Here is an 18,195-nt window from a genome sequence, read left to right as displayed (position 1 = left end):
TTGCAGGTTTAGTATGAATTATGTAGGATGTGCAGTCAAAAAAAAGTTAATGGTATCTTGGACTGCATGAAAAATCATAGTTTCTAGGAAGAGAGACAGATATTCCCCTTGTACTTTGCCTTCTGTCCTTATCAGTCTTGATCTTGAATGTTATGTTTGGTTCTGGGAGTCATTGTTTTGGAAGGGCACTGAAAAGCTGAATAATATTCAGAGGAGGGCACTGAGGATGGTGAAGTGCCTTGAAGTCATGTCACTGGAGGATCTATTGGCTATGATTATCCTTGAGAAGAGAAGACAAGAGTGCGGCATGTTAGTGTGTTCAAGTATTTGAAGTAGTCATATGGAAGAGAGAGTAGCCTTGATCTATTTGGTCATGAAAGGTAAAATCAGAAGTAACAGGTCAAAGTTGCAGAGGCACAAATGTTAGTTTTTCAGCCTGAACAAAGACCAACCAACTAATGAAGCAACCAAACCAAAAAAAAAAATAGAAATTCCTAACAATTAGAACTGTTCAAAAGTGAAGTAGGCTGAATCAGAAAGTGGTGGGTTGTCCATTATTGGGAGTCTTCAAGCTGAGGCTGGATGACCAATTGTTGGGTACGTTAAACTGAAGTGTCGTTTGGTTAATGCGTTATTCTGGATGGACACTAAAGTCCCTTTCAACTCTCAAAATCGATGATTCTTTGAACCATTTTAACTTTCAGTCCCCAACACTTAGTACAATCCCTGTCATATAGTAGACAATAAATATTATAAAATGAATATTGAAATATCATCTGAAATATCATCTTACACCTACCAGATTGACTAAAATGATAGAATGGAAAAGTGACATGTTGGAAAGGATGTGGGAAAATTGGGACACTAATTCATTGTTGGGGGAATTGTGAAGTGATTCAAGCATTTTGGAGAGCAATCTGGAATTACGCCCCAAGCGTTATTAAACTACCCATACCTTTGACGCACTACTTGGTCTATTTCCAAAGATGATTGAGGGAAAAGGGAAGGAACCTATCTGTTCTAAAATATTTATAGCAGTTTTCTTTATGATAGCAAAGAACTGGAAACTGTAGGGATGCCTGTCAATTGGGGAATGGTTGAATAAGTTGTGGCATATGACTGTGATGGAATACTACAACTCCTACAAGAAATGATGCACTCAGTGATTAAAAATATTAAAAAAAAAACACGGAAAGACTCACACAAAAAAATGAAGAGTGAAAACAGAACCAGGAGAATACTTTGTAAGGAGTTCTTTGATTTTAGTGAAGGTTTATCCTCTTACGCTCACTGCCCCATGTAAACTCTTGAAAGGCTCTCCTTGGTGAACCTGTCAGAGTGTGATTCTTATATTGGAGCCCCTGACTACCGAATGTAACTCTATTCAACTTAACAGGTATTTATCAAGTACCTATTATGTTCTAGGAGCTTGGGATACAAACACAAAATGTAAACAGTCTCTACACTCAATGAATTTACATCTACATTCTACCATATAAGTAAAAATAATATATATATATATATATGTATGTGTATGTGTGTATACTTGCATATTTGTATCTGTATATATGGGTATATATTAATATATACCCACATGTAAAATGCATATGTGCATATACATACATGTACAAATACATGTGTCACGTGTATATATGTATGTCCAATTCAAAGTCATTTCAGTGGGGAAGGAGCAACACAAAAAATGGGAAGCATCCTTGAAGGGAGGTAGGGATTCCAGATGGAAGAGAAGAGAGATGGTATCTCAGATATGGGAAACAGTCTGTGCAAAGGCAAAGGGCTAGGAGACAGAATATAGAGTTTTATAGTTTAGATCAAATAGACTAGTTTGGTTGGAATTTAGAAAGAAAGATGGGGAATAATGGAAAAAGGCATATGTATATGTGCATATATGTACTATGCATATGCATTTGTATAAATCTACATTTTTGCAGAGTACCCTAAATCACCTGCTAATTAATCCTTATACCACCATATGGGGGTAAGTTGGGGACAAGGTAGAGGTCCTCAGGCTCTCTCTCTCTTTCTAAATGGGAATGAGCATCATATAAGCTTGGGCAAAGGGTCAGAGCTGGTAATGAAATTAACCCTGCTTTCTCCAAAAGGGCAAGACACTTTCAGATTGCTTAATGAACTGAAATTCTAGGAGATTGATCCATCTATAGGGATCAAGTAGGGCATCACACATTTTAAAATGGCAATTTTGTGTCCAGTCAGTACATAAATGTGCTCTCTTTGTATCATCATCATCATCATAATTATTGCCCATGTTATTGTTATTATTTATCATTTATTGGGCAGCAAGAGGACTATCTATGCTTTTCTAAACCAAAGCGAAGTCATGCACCTTGATCAGGAAGCTAATGGATAATCACATTTATAGTCTTTCTAAAGGTCTGTGCTTATTACAAACATGGCCTCCCTGCTTGTGTTTGTTTAGACCTCAGTTGGCATGCTAATAACCACACTTATTGGGGGCGCGTCAGCATGTGAGCAAACCCAGGGTTGGATCTGATTCTGAGGTCTCTTAGAGGCTTAACAGCCTGCAATCTGATGAGCATGGAGTAGTCCCCTGCTTATTCTCATGAATTAGCTGCCCTTGCCTCTCCCTTTCATGGATCTTCTCCCTGCAGGCTTGGAAATCTAAACTAATCCCTTCTATCTGACTCACTATTCTCTGAATTCAGAAAGTCCCCACAATCCTGTAGTTGGAAAGGACCTCAGAGGCCATCTGGTCCAATCCAACCTGGAACAGTTTCCTAAAGAGATTCTTAACCATTTTTGTGTCATGGAACCCTTTGGCAGTCTGGTGAAGTCTCTGGACCCCTTCTCAAGAATATTGGTTGTGCATGCATAAAATAAAATGTTCAGGATTACAAATGAAACCAATTACAAGGAAATACAATTATATATATATATATATATATATATATATATATATATATGTATATATATATTTAAAGTTCATGGTCCCTAGTTAAGAAATCCTCAATAGTGTCAATTTACTTTTTCGTGTAAAATCTTAAATGAGGTAAAACTCACCACCTCTTATGATAGCTCTCCATAGTTATGGACAACTCTAATTTCTAGGAAAATTTTTTTCTGATTGAAGGCCTAAATTTGCCTGTTGGCAACTTCTGAAGTTCCAGTCCAGGGACAGGTTGACGTAGTCTAATCCCTCTTTATTATGGCTCTTCTGGGGTAAGAAATCAGGCTGTTAAGAAATGCATCTTTGGGTACTAAAGGATAGGCAACATCATATAGGGCAGACTATTGCAGTGGCAATCAGGATACCTGAGTTCACTACTGGTTTACCCAGTGGGTGACTCTGTGACTTGGGTAAACTTATTTAACCTCACCAGATATCAGTTGTTAAATGACTGAATGTGCTTTCTAGCTATGTGATTCTATCATAAATGACAGTCAACCAATTAATAAGTATTTATTAAATTCCTACTATGTGCCAGGGTGTGTACCTTGTGTACACATACCTCTATGTGCTTAGAGCCAGGGTACAAAGAAAGTCAGCAAACAGTCGTGCTCTCAAGGAGCTCACAGTCTAGTGGGGAGACATGTTAACAACCATCTACAAATGAGACATATACTAGATAAATTGGAGATGATCAATAGAGGTTTGCTACTATTATTAATTAGGAAAAAGGCTTCTTGTAGAAGGTGGGACTTCAGCTGGAATGTTAAGGAAGACACATTGATCCTCACACAATGAATGACTACTACCATTCTCATTTTCAGGACTGACAATCTAACACAGAAAATTTAAACCATTTGTCTAATATAGCTGGTTAGTGACAGAATGAAGCCTGGGACTTAAGCCTACCAATTCTTTATTCAATATGGAAATAGGGAAATAGAGATTATCCTCTTTTCACCAAAAGAATATCAGCATTCAGACCCAGAGAATCCCTACTGTCCCACCCTCCTGGGACAGGCGCTGGTGCCATCCAATGGAATGAGGTTGCATTTGTTGTACTAGCCCTCATGATATGTGATTTGATTACTCCATTTTTTCTCAATACAATTATTGTTTTTCTCACGAAAGTTGTCTGTTCATGTGAGAAGCTCACTGACCAACACCTTCATGAACTGTGGTAGTACCATTGCTAGGAATGCTAGGAATTCTAAGAGCACCCAAGTACAGTTACTTAATTAGGTGGTCTAGGAGCTGAGTCAATTCAAGCTGACAGGAGTGACTGTCATTTGGATTCAGGCATCTCAAAAAGAAATCCTGGATTTGCTTTCTTTTCCATAGTAGACAATTCAAATTGATAGTCAATGGTGACAACACAGTTATTTTATTACTGACCTCTGATTTATTAATGCACCATGAAACCTAGTTTTCTCATCTATAAAGTATAGATTTTAAAAGTATGTATGTAAAAAAAGTAAAAAGTACTTTAAAAAGATAAAGTATGGATATAAAGGTTGGATTGATTAGCTGCCAAGATCCATGAAGTTTAAGATCTGGAATCCTATGATTGAGGAAGTATGGTGTGGTGAACATTGGACTTGGCATTAAGATGACTTGGATTCACATTTCATTTTTTTACACTTAGTGTTCTGGCCACAGATAAATCATTCAATCTTTCTGACCCTGTTTTCCCATCTATAAAACAGGGACAATAATATCCACAGAACTTGACTGACAGGAGGTAGTGAGGCTGAAATAAGAAATATTTCAAGTACTTGGTGAACTTTAAAGAAATTTCCAAATGCCAATTTTTTGTGTTGTTATTATGAATATTTTAATCTCACCTTTTTTGAGGGTGCTCAGAGAGAAACAGTCTGGGGATACGTCACTCTCCTACTATGAGAGCTTCATGGATTATTGCAGAGATGGAGAAAAGAACTGATTTTTTTGTTACTGAATAATACTTTTTGTTATTGTGTAAACATATTACTGAGTAAGCTCATCTTCTGTAGGCTCACCAAAAGTATCCTTGGTACAACTCCAGCATCAGGGAGAACAGCAGGGATGATATGTGCCCTATCTGGTTCTCACGTGACTTTGATGTACCAGTATCATATTATTAGCTAGCTAGAAGGCACAGTGGATAGAATGCACAACTTGCAGTCGGGAAGACCTGAGTTCAAATTCTTCCTCAGACACTATGTGACCCTGGACAACTCACTGGGTTTCAGTTTCCTCATCTATAAGATGGGCATAATAATGGCGAATATCTTACAGGGTTATTGTGAGTATCAAATGATTTGACCGGTTGACTCTCTAAAGTATTTTACAAACCTTAAAGCACTATATGAATGATAGTTATTTTTGTTATCATTATAACTGTCACTACTGCTACTTCTACTACACTATGTATCCCTAACTAATGCAAAGTCCACGCTATTTTAGATACTACAGATATAACATGGGTCATACCAAAAAACAAACAAACCAAACAAAGACAAAGTCTATTGTTTATTATTGACTTCCCTTATGATGAATGGTATTCAACTTCACAGTATTGCAAATTGCAAGCCTATTCTGGCTATGTGAAAATGACTCTGCTAGTTACCCTTCTAGTCATGCAGAGGATGATTCCATTTGGACATTTTTAGAGGGGAAATAGTCTTTGCTTTGGTATGTTATGATGTTCAGTTTACATGCCATTCTTAGAATGCCATATGACTTTTTTTTCATAACAGTAGTTTATTTCCTTTTGGGATATCTTACATAGTTGTACCATCTTGCCTTTTCCCAGGCTGTTAGCTTCTTTAAATCTTTAAGATTCCCTAGATCTTATCTTGGAGATCATAATTCTTCTTCTGCCTCGTGTCCTCTATCCACCCCACATCTTTGAGCTATTGGGTTGTTGAAATGGAAATGACTTCTTTTTGCTACTGTGATTCTCTTCATATGAGCTAATCTGTAAACTGTTAAGTGATTTTCATACTTGGTGGGGACATGAGATCTCAGCACTGCATCTCTGGGCACTGTGCCTAAACCCAACAATGTTTCCCTCATTCTTCAGATTCTAATATGGTCTTTCCTCTTTTTCATGCTTTACAATGATCATAATAATTCACGTTTATCTAGAATCTTAAGATTTATATAACACTTACAAAATACAACTCCACCAATAAGTTAAGTACTTCAAGTATTATTGTACTCATTTTACAGTCTAGGAAACAGGGACTCACGTAGGTTAAATGTTACATAATTAGGGGGTCCTTGAGCCAAGACTTACTCCCAAGTGTTCTGATTTAACCCGATGTTATTTGTAAAATATTGTGTATTTCAACCCAATGAGGAGTTTAAAAATATCTCTAGACTCTTGGGGGTGGGGTGGGATTGAATTGGATAGAGAACAGTTCATAATTGGGAGGTTCACTGTCTTTGTGTAGACACACTGACAACACTTGAAAGACTCAATATATTTCACTGTGAACTTGAAGAGAGAAAAGTAGATAGCAAGTGTCATTTGGAAACCATGGTACTCACAGATTTAGGAATTACCAGTAATAGGACCAGGGATTTAGAGCTAAAAGGGAATTTAGAAGTCATCTTGTTTAACTTTTCCATTTGGAGTCAAAGAAAATGAGGTTGAGAGAAAATAAGGGAATTGCCAAAGTCAAAGCTGTATGGAATGGTAAAGCTGGGGCCAGAACCCCAGCTCACTGATTAAAAATCCAATACGCTTTCCACCATGGACCATATGCCTCCATTGAATTGAAGCATTACTTACATGTAGGTGGTATCGGGTTCCAGACAACGAATAATCAGAGAGATGGTGTTGAATTGCTTGTCAGGCACCTGAGAGGGCATGGCACAAGGGGACTTTGCTCCAGAGATGATGTCATCAATAAAACTCAACACTGTTTCTGCACAGAAGGAAAACAAAAGGAAAATGCATGAGAAATACCAAGGAAGAGCAAACAATGGGGAAGGAAGATAACCTTCACAAAGATGTGTCATCAGAAGTGCTCTTCCCCAAGTCCCCTATAGTCCACACACAGGATAACTGGGGAAATGCCCCTTGACCCCTAAAATCTAGAGCATGCTGGTGGTTCATGAGCATTCTGTGGAAGCTCCTTGAGATCCTTAGCATGGGTGAGGAACAGGAGCCCTAGGGAACCATCCCTGCCCATAAGAACTCACCAGGGTTATAGAGTCTAGTGAATCTAGAATCTTTGACATAGCAAGGGCTACAAATTGGTTAGGCCCTCACCCAGGCTGCCCTGGACAATGTACCAGGCCAAAAGGCTGACAGATGGCACAATCCATTCTAAGACCATTGGATTATGTGGCATACATCCATAACAGGGTCAGAATGTGTGTGTGTGCCCCCACTGTGGGTTGCCCACCTTAAATGCACAAGTCATATTAGTACAACTGATGCTGACCTCCTTCTCCCTATGTGGAAAAATTGGCCCAGGGTGCTTTCAATGGCAGTACCCCAAACCAGTTTGAAAATTTTCCTCTCTAATTAAATCAGGCAAAGTCAGGGTTTGCTTCAGGACAAAACATGGGGCAAAACTCATATGTTTGGGCAGACTTTTGACCGGAGGGGGCTTATTAGTGAAGGAATCTTTTTTTTTCCCCTTGTAATCATGGCAGTGGTTAGTAGAGAATTGTTTCCTAATTGTGGGCCATCAACCAGTTTATTGTAATGTTGTTTATTTAAATGTGGCTCTGAGAGAGTGCCTAGAGGCTATGAAATGGACACCTCTTTTATAAACAGAGAGAAAAGCAAAATCAAAACAGCTTTTGTTGGATGTTCACCACTGAGCAGCTCTTAAATGGGCAAGATGGATGATCCCTGGCAGGGCCAATGACTCTCCTACATTGGGGACCTGAGGCAGAGTCGTGTTCGAGGTAGTTGTGGGGACAAGACATTGTTCCATCACCCCAGAGCAATGTTAGCTCTCGAAGGGGAAGGGTCACTCACCAGTCTCCACTTTGGAATGATCCATCCTGTCAGTGACCTTCTCCTGGCGGATGAGATAATCCACAATCTGTACCCCTATTGGTGGTTCTGAGTGTTCCCACTCCAGTATCACCAGTGTGCTGCTAGGCTCATGCACTGTGGAGAGCCGGAGTCTGTGGGATAAGAGGGAAAAAAAATGAAATGGGGATTGGTACTAACACAGAGCTTTGACTGCTCTTGCATATAACTCATTGTCAGTGTTTGGGTTGATCAATGGTTGTGTATTATTGTTGTTTAGTCATTTTTTGAGTAATGTTTAACTCTTTATGATCGCCCTTTTGGGGTTTTCTTGGCAAGATACTGGAGTTATTTGCCATTTCCTTCTCCAATTCATTTTATCGGAAATGATGATGAAACTGTGGAAAGGTGAAGGACACTGAGGCAAACAAGGTTAAGTGACTTGCCCAAGGTCACACAGTTAGTAGGTTTCTGAAAACAGATTTGAACTCAGGTCTTCTTGACTCCAGGTCTAGAATTTTATTCTCTGCACCACCTAACCACCCTGGTTGTATATTATAGAAATAAACAATTAGATGGCTCAGTGAATAGGAGTCTGGGCTTGAAGTCCAGAAGACCTTGAGTTTAAATCCAGCCTCAGATGCTATCTAGTTGTGTGATTCTGGGAAAGTCACTTACTCACAATCTGCCTTGGTTTCCTCAACAATAATATCAACTACATCTTGGGTTGTTGTGAGGATCAAATGAGGTAATATTAGTAAGGTGAGGAATGAGGACAAAGATAACCAGGATGAGACTAGGGTATGTGTGTGTGTGTGTGTGTGTGTGTGTGTATGTGTATTTGCATGCATGTGTGTGTATGTGTGTTGAGAAAGAGCAAATATATGGGATAGTAAATAGCCAGAATCAGGAAGACCTGGGTTCAGAATCTGTCTTTGGCAAATACCAGTCATGTGATCCTGGGTAAGTCACTTAATTTTTCAAGTGCCCGTGGACAAATGTCTAAGATACTAGTTTAGCAGAACAGTTGCAGATTTGCACAGAGAAGGTTTCCTATGTCACTGAAATTCCAAGTCTGAACTTAAATTGTTTGTTTGTCTGAATCTAGGTATCTAGGCACAGTGAATAGAACACTGGGCCTGAATTCAAGAAAACCCAAGTGCAAATTTGGCCTCAAATACTAGCTGTGTGACCCTGGGTAAGTCACTTAATGTTAATTTGCCTCATTTTCCTCCACTATAAAATTGTGGTAATAGTAACACCTACCACCTACAGTGATTGTGGGATCAAATAGAATTATAATTGCAAAACTCTTAGCACAGTGCTTGGCACATAGTAGGTACTATATAAATGTTAGCTATTATTATTTCATGACTATAAGGAATCCCTGGTAATATAATTCTCTCTAGTAATATATATCTGGAAATGTTCTGCAAATTATGGTTATAGAGATATTTTCTGGAGTACTGAGAGGTTAATCAACTTTCCTGGGTTACCATGAGCAAGATGAGGCAGAGGTAAGGCTAGTCTTTCTCATTCTGAGGCTGACACATGGAGTGTCCATTACTCCATATTGGATCTTGGGTTTCAACATTGTTTCAACCTGCTGCTTTGCTACATATACCCTCTAACTGTAAACTACTTACTTGCAGACTCTTTGCTGTACCCTAACCACCTGCTCCTGGATATTGCCTCAGGTACAGAGGGAACACATGTCTGTTCTCTATCCTCCATTCCCAACCATGAGGTATTCCTCTTTAACCTGGTTCCTCAGCTTGTTCCTACAATCTACCACCAACAATCATCAACTTGGCTACCAAGGAACCCATAATTGGCATGAACCATTTCATAGATGGCACTGGTTTCCAAAAGACTGGTTGAAGTAGAGCACCTTGTTAGGACAAGCTTTCTCCATTATTTGGAAACTCAAAACTTAAAAGGATGTTGATATGTGATGGTGGGTCAGGAGGAAAGATGACACATTGGATCTCTGTTGCTAAATATCAAGCTGACTCCAATGTCCCATGATCCGAAAACAACTATTACCTAAGTCATGAATTAGTCATGTGTAAAGAAAAATATTTGTTTTTGGATTATAGAAAACTATCCCTAAGCATAGCAATTCCCTAAAAATAAGAATTGTAATTCCCTGAAAACTGACTGAGGCTAAGTTGCTAATTAGGAGAAAAGGACTTCATACCATTTTAGACATGTGTAAAATTCAAGCTCTTAGCCAAGAAACAATGATGATTGTAAAGAAAAGAAAGCAATTGAAGCAAATAATTACATCTGACAAGAAAAGTGAGTTTGTAATATTTGTTCCAGGCTATGGACTAATGTCCACCCAGCTCAGTCTTAAATTTTATATAGCTAGCATAGTGTAAGACCCATAGATTCAGAGTTGGAAGAAACCTTAGAGGTCATATGGTCACCGAGCCCCAAAACTTCACAGCACAGTTTGGTCACAAAGTATTAAGTAGTAAAGCTGGGCTATCGAGGCTTATAGATGTGGGAGTACCCAGAACTCTTCAGTTTTGGCCTCGATGTTAGAAAAATCTGAGTTCAAATCTTTTTGTCAGACATTTACTAGCTGTGAAACCTTTTCCAACAACATTTCTCTCCAGAATGTACTCTAGCCTTCCTCTACCAAGCTCCAACTCTTCATTCTAGCCCTGGACTTCCAACTTCCCAAGCACCTGGCACCTCTGTATCTACTTCTGATTGGCTGGCTCCTCCCACCATCTCCATTTAAGGAGGGTGCCTAGGACAGCTGTGTCTCATGCTAAGACTAGTACTCATCTCACCACCTCCTTTTCAGTTCTACTTACATGTTGTCTTCCTCCATTAAACTGTAAGCTCTTTGAGGGCAGGGACTTTCTACTTTTGTTTGTGTTTTCAGCACTTAGCATCGTGCCTAGCAAATAATAAGTGTTTAATAAATACTTTATAACATACTGACTGTGGTCAAGTTACTTAATCTCTCAACCTCAGTTTCTCCATCTATGATTCGGGGATACTAATCGTACCTACCTCTAAGTTTTGTTATGAGGATTAAATGAGATAATGGTAATGTGTTTCACAATAACATGTAAAGTGTTTTGCAAACCTTAAAATGCTATATAAATGCTAACTATTAGTAGCAGAGGATTAAAATCTGCTTTAAGAGTTTATTGTATAGATCTTAGCATTGTTGGATGGAACTTTGGCCACTTGATGGGGTTAATAGCACAATCCTTTCTAACCTAAAATATTGCCACACAAAATGGGCTTGATCCTCCTTTAGGTTAAGAGGGAGGAGGGACAGGGCTAGTCAGGGCCCTCTTGAGCTGTTTGAGTGACTGTTGGGGGAGAAGTACATTCATGGATAAATCAATGATTGGGGAAGGGAATGGCGAAGACCTCTGACTGGCACCACATTTATAGGAGGAAAGCAAGGATGGAATGTCCATGCAAAAGGGAAAAAGGGAAAAGGAAACATACACAGGTTGAGGAAGAGGAGCACAAGTGGGGAGCCCATCTGCCCCAAATGCACTGGAGTCACACCGACACCAATCCTCGATGACATCCCCACTTCCTGAACACCAGAGTGAGCTCATGGTGGCCTCCTGCAACAACTGAAAGAGGATGGGGAGAGAGAGACATCAGGTTGAGGACAGCAGGAGAAAAAGGTGGCCCGGGGTGATTGAGCCAATAGCACTGACAAGTTTCCATCTGGTCTTAAGGAGCACCCTCTATCCCTTCCCTACTCTATGTAACGAGATTGATCTCCCTTCCTCCCTTTCCTAAAATCAATTACTTCAGTTAGGTGTTGAAGACAGAGTCATGGTCTCCAGAAGGTCACTGTTAGAATGTTATTTTGTTCTCAGGCTGGGGATGAAGGTGAGATGGGGCCTCTTGTTTATCCCTTTCTCCAAAGTACTGGACTACCTTGAGAGGAGAAAGGGAATGACACTGAGATAAGAAAAGGAGATGTTGATGGAGCAGCTGAGGGGCAATGTGAAGTTCTGACTACCCAAAGAAGCCCCTGGGGAGGAGAATGGAGGAAGCCTACTGTTGGGAGACAGGTTTAGTGTTGGGCAGGGTCTCCCTTAGATCCTGGGGGATATGGAATGGATCATGGCTGGAAGTCTGAGACTTTCTTCTGACCATCCTCCCCCACTATCCTCCTCCTTTTCCTCCCTCCCTCTCCTCTATGCCCTCACTTCCTACAATGCCCTTTTAACCACAAAAAGCAATGACATAACTGGTCTGGAAGAAACTGGTAAAGAAGTACTTGAAATGTAAAAAGAGAGCCTCATTTGAGTGGGCTGTCAAGGCACCCTTGAAGCTCATTCAAGAGGGTGGTTTAAAGAAAAAATCAAAGGAACTCTGGGGTGGGCATTAGAGTCCACATGAAGACTGAGGGGCCCATTGACCTGCAAGGCCTCCCCGTCTAAAGGATACAGGACAAATATGAGGAGAAATAGAGCACAAAGTGTTTATTTGAATGTTGGAAACTTCCAGCTTGGTTCTTTCTCCCTTCCTTCAAGTTTTCTATATTCTCTATCTTTTACTACCAGGTAGGAGAGGGAACGAGAAGGAGAAAAGAGAGGGAAGGGAGAAAGAAAGCTTTTGGGGGTGGCAGGAGAGTCAGATAAATCCTGGTAAGTAAAAAGCTTGGGACCTGGGCTGTATTTCCTTACTTTCATCACTAAGGGGAGCACTGAAGGATGAATGTGCTCTGGTTAGGCTAAATGAAGGACAAGTCCCATCTGCTTCAGCTTAGCGTTAGAAGTACAGAATTAGAAGGGGCTTTCCAGATCATTCTAATGTTCCTGTGTTGCAGATGAATAAACCAATGCCCAGAGGTTGAACCAGTGTCCTACTCAATGTCACAAAGAGAATGGGAGGGACATTTTAAGGAGCTAATGTGGAAATGATCTGGAGATCTAGGGTTAGGAATTTATTTTATTGAGTCAACAGTGTGACATGGTAACCAACAAAACCTAATGTTCTCTGGTTAATATGGAAATATGTTTTGTATGATTCATATGTATAATCAATATCATATTGCTTGATTTCTCAAGGGGCATGGTGGGGAGGGAGAGAATTTTGAACTCAAAATTAAAAAAAATAATTTTTTTGACATATAATTGGGAAATATTTAACACAATAAATAAAAATGTTTTAAAACTCCTAATGCTGTCAGAGGTTGCATTGAGAGAAAAAAATAATAGCTAGTACATACAGGTGTGTAGTGGATAGAGTATGGCACAGAGAGCTAGAAAGAATTGAATTAAGCCACTGTCCAGCTGTTTGATACTTGGCAAGTCACTTAACCTCTTTTGGCCTCAGTTTCCTTGTCTGTAAATTGAGAATAATACTAGCTCTTATTTGATAGGAAGGTGAGGATCCAATGAGGTAACATGTAAAGTGGTTTATAAGCTTTAAAGTGCTAGATTAATGCTTGCTAATTATTATTAGCATCATCGTTGTTATTGCTGATGTTCTACTTGACCCTGCGCCCAGAGTAAGGGAGGTGAGAGTGCTATAACGCCCTTCTCTGATCAGATGACATCTGATTCTGGACACCACATTTTATAAAAGGATATCCACATAAAGAAACACATCCTAGGAGGTCACTAGGGTACTGGGTGGACGGGAGACTATGTCACAGTAAGGCTGACTGGAGGAATGAGGTGCATTTCCCCTGCAGAAGAGAAGACTTGAGGGGCCATGGTCACAATGTCAGGTATTTGAAGGGATATCCTGGGGATTAGGCTTGTTCTGCTTTGCTCTGTGGGCACACCAAGGAGCAGTAGGCAGAGACTGCAGAAAGGTACATTTTGTATTGATATAAAGGGAAAAAATGAAACAACAGTTTTCTAATAATGTGAAGCAAAGCATTATCCCAAGCAAGGAAGGAGGAGGACTGCTTGTCAGGAAGGTAGGAGATTCCTGTTCAGGTACAGGTTGAGCTAGATGAGCTCTAAGGTTCTTTTCAATTTCATCATAACATGTTTCCCTGAAATTTCTCTCTGTTTCCCCTATATACCTGGGGAAAGAAAAGGAATGGAGAGGAGGGAAAAGCATTGTGTTTGAGAGGGAAAGAAGGATGGAGAGGTGGGAAGCACATAGAAGAGACAGAGAGAGAGTCTGAAAACAGAGGAGAGATAGGAAGAAAGAAGAAACAGAAAGGTGCAGTGAGAAGAGAAAAGAGAAGGGGAGGGGAGCGGAAGGGAGGGGAGGGAAGGGAAGGAAAGGGAAGGGAAAGGAGGGAAGGGAAGGGCAGGGAAGGGAAGGGAAAGGGGAGGGAAGGGAAAGAGAGAGGAGAGAGGAGGAGAGGAAAGGAGAGAAGAGAAGACAAGGAGGGAGAAAGGAAAACAGACAAAGAAAGATGAGAGACAGAGAGAGAGACAGAGACAGAGAGACAGAGAAAGAAACAGAGAGAAAGGAGGGAAGGAGGGAAGAAAGGAGAGAGGGGGAAGAGGAATTATAGCTCTATCTACATCATATGATTTCTGAGAGCACGATATGAAAACTGCACATGAAACTCCTGTTATTTGTTTTAAAAAGATGAAGGAGGAGGATAGTCTTACATGTTTGTCAAGGGGTTCAGGGAAATGAACACCTAGCCTAAGACAAACTTAAGGCTGATCCTGAAGGGACGGCTCACCCCAAGCCCTCTCCTCCAGATGATCCTGCAGGCACTGGCAGTTTTCTCCCTCCCCTTGCCCCTTTCTTTATAAGCAGCACATCTGGTGCCATTCATTAAACCTGCTCTCGAAGCTCCAATTCTCTGTCAAGTAGAGACACTGTGGCACCAGACCCTGGGTTGAGGCTGTTTCTAGGGACATGTGCTCCCACTCTGTGAAAGGGCAGGGATACACCTGGAGTTCCTGCAACCTCACAGAAGCAGTGACTAGCCCTACTCCTCGGGGTTTTGTTCCTGAGCCTCCCCACCCTTTTACCATCTTTCATCACCCACAGTCATTCTGATTTAGTTGAGGAGTAAAGGGGAGGGGCAGATTAAGGAGAATGGCTTCACTTTTTGATCAGAAGCAGTCTTGTCATCTTCAAATATAGAATAAAGTAATTTGAAGAACATTAGTGATTAAAAACAAAAACAGGTGGGAGAAAGGAAAAGAGACAAAGAAAGATGAGAGACAGAGAGAGAGAGACAGAGAGAGAGAGAGACAGAGAGACACAGAGAGAGACAGAGAGAGAGAGACACACACACCCCCTTCCCCCCATGTTTTTCAGTAATGCTAGACCCAAAGTCTGAGTGTCAGCTATACAGCAAAGTACCTCAAACAACACCTCTCTTTCTTAAAAAAAGGGGGGGGGGAGGAGAAGGAAAAAAATAAATTTATTGTCCTGCTACCTTTTCTTATATACTCAAGAGAGTTGAGCTGTTCTCTGGAAGGCTCTTATGACTATACCTTGTCAGTAGCACCGCCCTTATTAAGAAGGCATCAGATTTATCAGTCCCTTATTTTGCCACCCTTGTCAGTACCATATTGAGTAAGGGGATGGTATTATTGCACCCAAAGTAGGGATGAGTTGGGTTTGATCCCACTTTAGACACTTACTACTAACTGGTGACTCATAGCAAGTCAATTTATATTTTTACCTCAGGTTCCTCAAAAAATGAGGAACTTAATGCCCTCAAACATCCCTTCTCATTCTAAATCTTTGATTTGAAGTTACTCTTCTCAGAAAGACTAATCAAAGATGAGGTGGGAGTATGGTGTTGGAAGGAAGATGAGGATCTTCTTGGAATACCCTTTGCCAGATTTTCCTAACAGAAAACCAGAACTCAATAATTTTCTCAGGATTTTTAGTTATAGAGAATGTCATCACACACAGTGATGAGACCAAGTGACTCATAGCACTTGGCAGAGAGATGAGGCCATTAGACTGTTCTTTGGAGTGATAAAATGGGGAATCTTACAAGTCACAATGATGCTGGCATGAAAACCTGACTCTAGTGGACAGCTGCTACATGGCCATAGTCCCATCTCTGTGTACTAGTCAGTTCTAGGTTCAGAAGTTCTTAAGGGAAACTGGTTCCACCCCCATGCCAATGACTCAGTGTTGAGTTGACCTGTCCATGTCTCACCACCCAGCATGACCCAGAGTCATGCTGATACTTACTTTCTTGACTGAGAGTGGATAGGGATGGGGAACATCCACTTTCTGCTCTGCCTTTATTCTCCCTATGTGCCCCCTCTCTCTAAGTCTTGTGGGTTGAAAAACTTGTGTAATTTCAGGTGTGCTGAGCCCTGAATATCCAATTGTACTACAGTAGGTGGTATGAATGAACTAATTAAATTTGGTATGCAAACATGCAAACCCATGCAAATCAAGTTCTCAGATTAACTAAAATATTCTAATAGTTTTAGTCTACTGTGGAGCTTCACTGTGTCCTGTCACTTTTTGAACCCATCTGTGACATCCCCTGTTGTGTTTTCATCTGGAGCTGACAGCCCTGGGTCCCTCACCCGCTGTGTCTGGTTGTTAGTAACCAATTCATAGATGGGAGCTGCCTTGGTAACCTCCAGGAGGATTGGCTCAGCAGGCGAATCAGGACTGGCAGTCACATGGCACAGTGGACAGGATGAGGGGCACCGGCCTCGACTCTGGCACTCCATCCGCACTCCAGCCGCCATGCGCTTGGTGCCCGACTCAGACAGGCTGGCAATATATTCTGGGAATGTGAGCACTTTAGGGTCTCTCTCCCGCTCCTCTGATTCATCTGAAGGGGAGTTGCCTGCCAAAGGAAAACAAAAAGGAAGACATGGTGAAAATGGGAAAAAAGCGCAATAGCAGACAAAAGCATGAAGCATCAAAAAATATAATGTGTCCTTTTTTTTTTTTCAGTTGGACAAGGGGATTTAATCCTTGATCATGTCAGAATACGTCCTGGAGGAGGGATATACAAGAGTAAGCACTTCCAATTTTGGTGGGGAAATCCACTCTACATATAACTTATTAAGTCAGGTTGTCAGGGGCAGGAAGATTAGCCTAGAGCCTTAATTCCAAGTTAACCTCCCTTTTCATATCATCAGATCATTTGGCCAGTTCCTATGGGTGGCAAAGGGAAAACTTTGTAGGTGAACTCAGGGCAGTTCAGGAATGAACAGCTTACTTCTCTGATATCACATTTATGCCAGAAAGTAAATTGGCACATCTATGCTTAAGTGTTAGACAATGGTAAGAAGATGGGGAAAATGCTTTCTGTGTAGGTAGAGAGTACTGTGTTAAAAAAAAATACCCTGCCACTCTTGGCTGAGAGATGAAAAACAAGTTGGGGAGTTCCAATTCTATTTTCGATGAAGACATTCACTACTGAGCTGGACACAGTACAGAATTCATCAAACAACATACCCCTTCCAAAGACATTATCCATTGGTGCTGTTATTCCAGTCTCCTATGCTCTTCTTGTAATTTCCACTCCAATTGGAAAAAGTTTGAAGAAAAAGTTGTTGAGGATCAAAATGCCATACATCAAAAAAGTTCTGAACCTTTTCAGAGTGAATATGGGCTCCATTATGAAGCATTAACTGTTGGTGGCAGTGTTAAAATCATCTTTTGGGGGCAATGGGCAGTGGTTGGATATGTATGCTGGTGTTCTCTGATTCCTCAAGCATCCCTGGATACCTGACAAGCTGCATCTTTGAGGAGTGGGGGGCAATGGATGGATAGAGGGACTTTAAAGGAACTCAGAAAGATCCAAAATGGTTTTTAGTCCCATTTCCATTAGCGGAAAGAGTGATTGCTTTTAGGGTGCTTCAAAGCTTTCTTCTAATGCTCTTTCTATTCATTATTCAATATGTATCTACCCGAGTATACATGATCATCCCTCACACAGCCAACCAGTATAAAAAGGACTCTGATGGTTCCTTTCAGAGGAACAGGCTTCAGTTTATATCTCTCACCCTTGTGACCTTGGACAAATTGCTTAACCCCATGGGGCCTCGGTTACCTATTCTATAAAATGAAAAAAAATTTAGATCATAAGGCTTCAGGGGTCCCTTCAAAATCTATTATCTTTACTGATATGGAAATATGTTTTGCATGACTATGCACGTATAACCTATATTGAACTGTTTGCCTTCTCAACCAGGGTTGGAAGTAGGGCAGGAAGAAAGGAGAGAATTTGGAACTCAAAGTTTTAAAAACAAATGTTAAAGATTGTTTTTACATGTAATTGGGGAAAACTAAAATACTAAACAAGCAAAAAAGGTTTTTAGCTTCTATTGGGAAAAAAAGCTCCATTATCTTGTAC

At 40.5% G+C, this 18,195-nt stretch overlaps 1 protein-coding gene across 1 annotated transcript in view; it reads right to left on the bottom strand.

The window, feature by feature from the left end:
- Positions 1–18,195, bottom strand: part of ASTN1 (astrotactin 1) — a 472,084-nt gene that overhangs the window by 19,135 nt on the left and 434,754 nt on the right. The window contains exons 17-20 of the mRNA XM_069065504.1: positions 16,409–16,677; positions 11,406–11,539; positions 7,929–8,080; positions 6,726–6,861 (exon numbers count right to left, since the gene is read on the bottom strand). Coding sequence (XP_068921605.1) covers positions 6,726–6,861; positions 7,929–8,080; positions 11,406–11,539; positions 16,409–16,677 — 691 coding nt within the window. The remainder of the gene's footprint in view (positions 1–6,725; positions 6,862–7,928; positions 8,081–11,405; positions 11,540–16,408; positions 16,678–18,195) is intronic.

Source organism: Petaurus breviceps, unplaced genomic scaffold (assembly GCF_028583685.1).
Source record: "Petaurus breviceps papuanus isolate PSGF00001 unplaced genomic scaffold, PetGlider_PUasm1.0 90692, whole genome shotgun sequence".
NCBI classification, from domain to species: Eukaryota; Metazoa; Chordata; class Mammalia; order Diprotodontia; family Petauridae; genus Petaurus; species Petaurus breviceps.
Note: the sequence above shows the minus strand (reverse complement) of the source record. Positions and strands in the feature narration are given on the sequence as shown.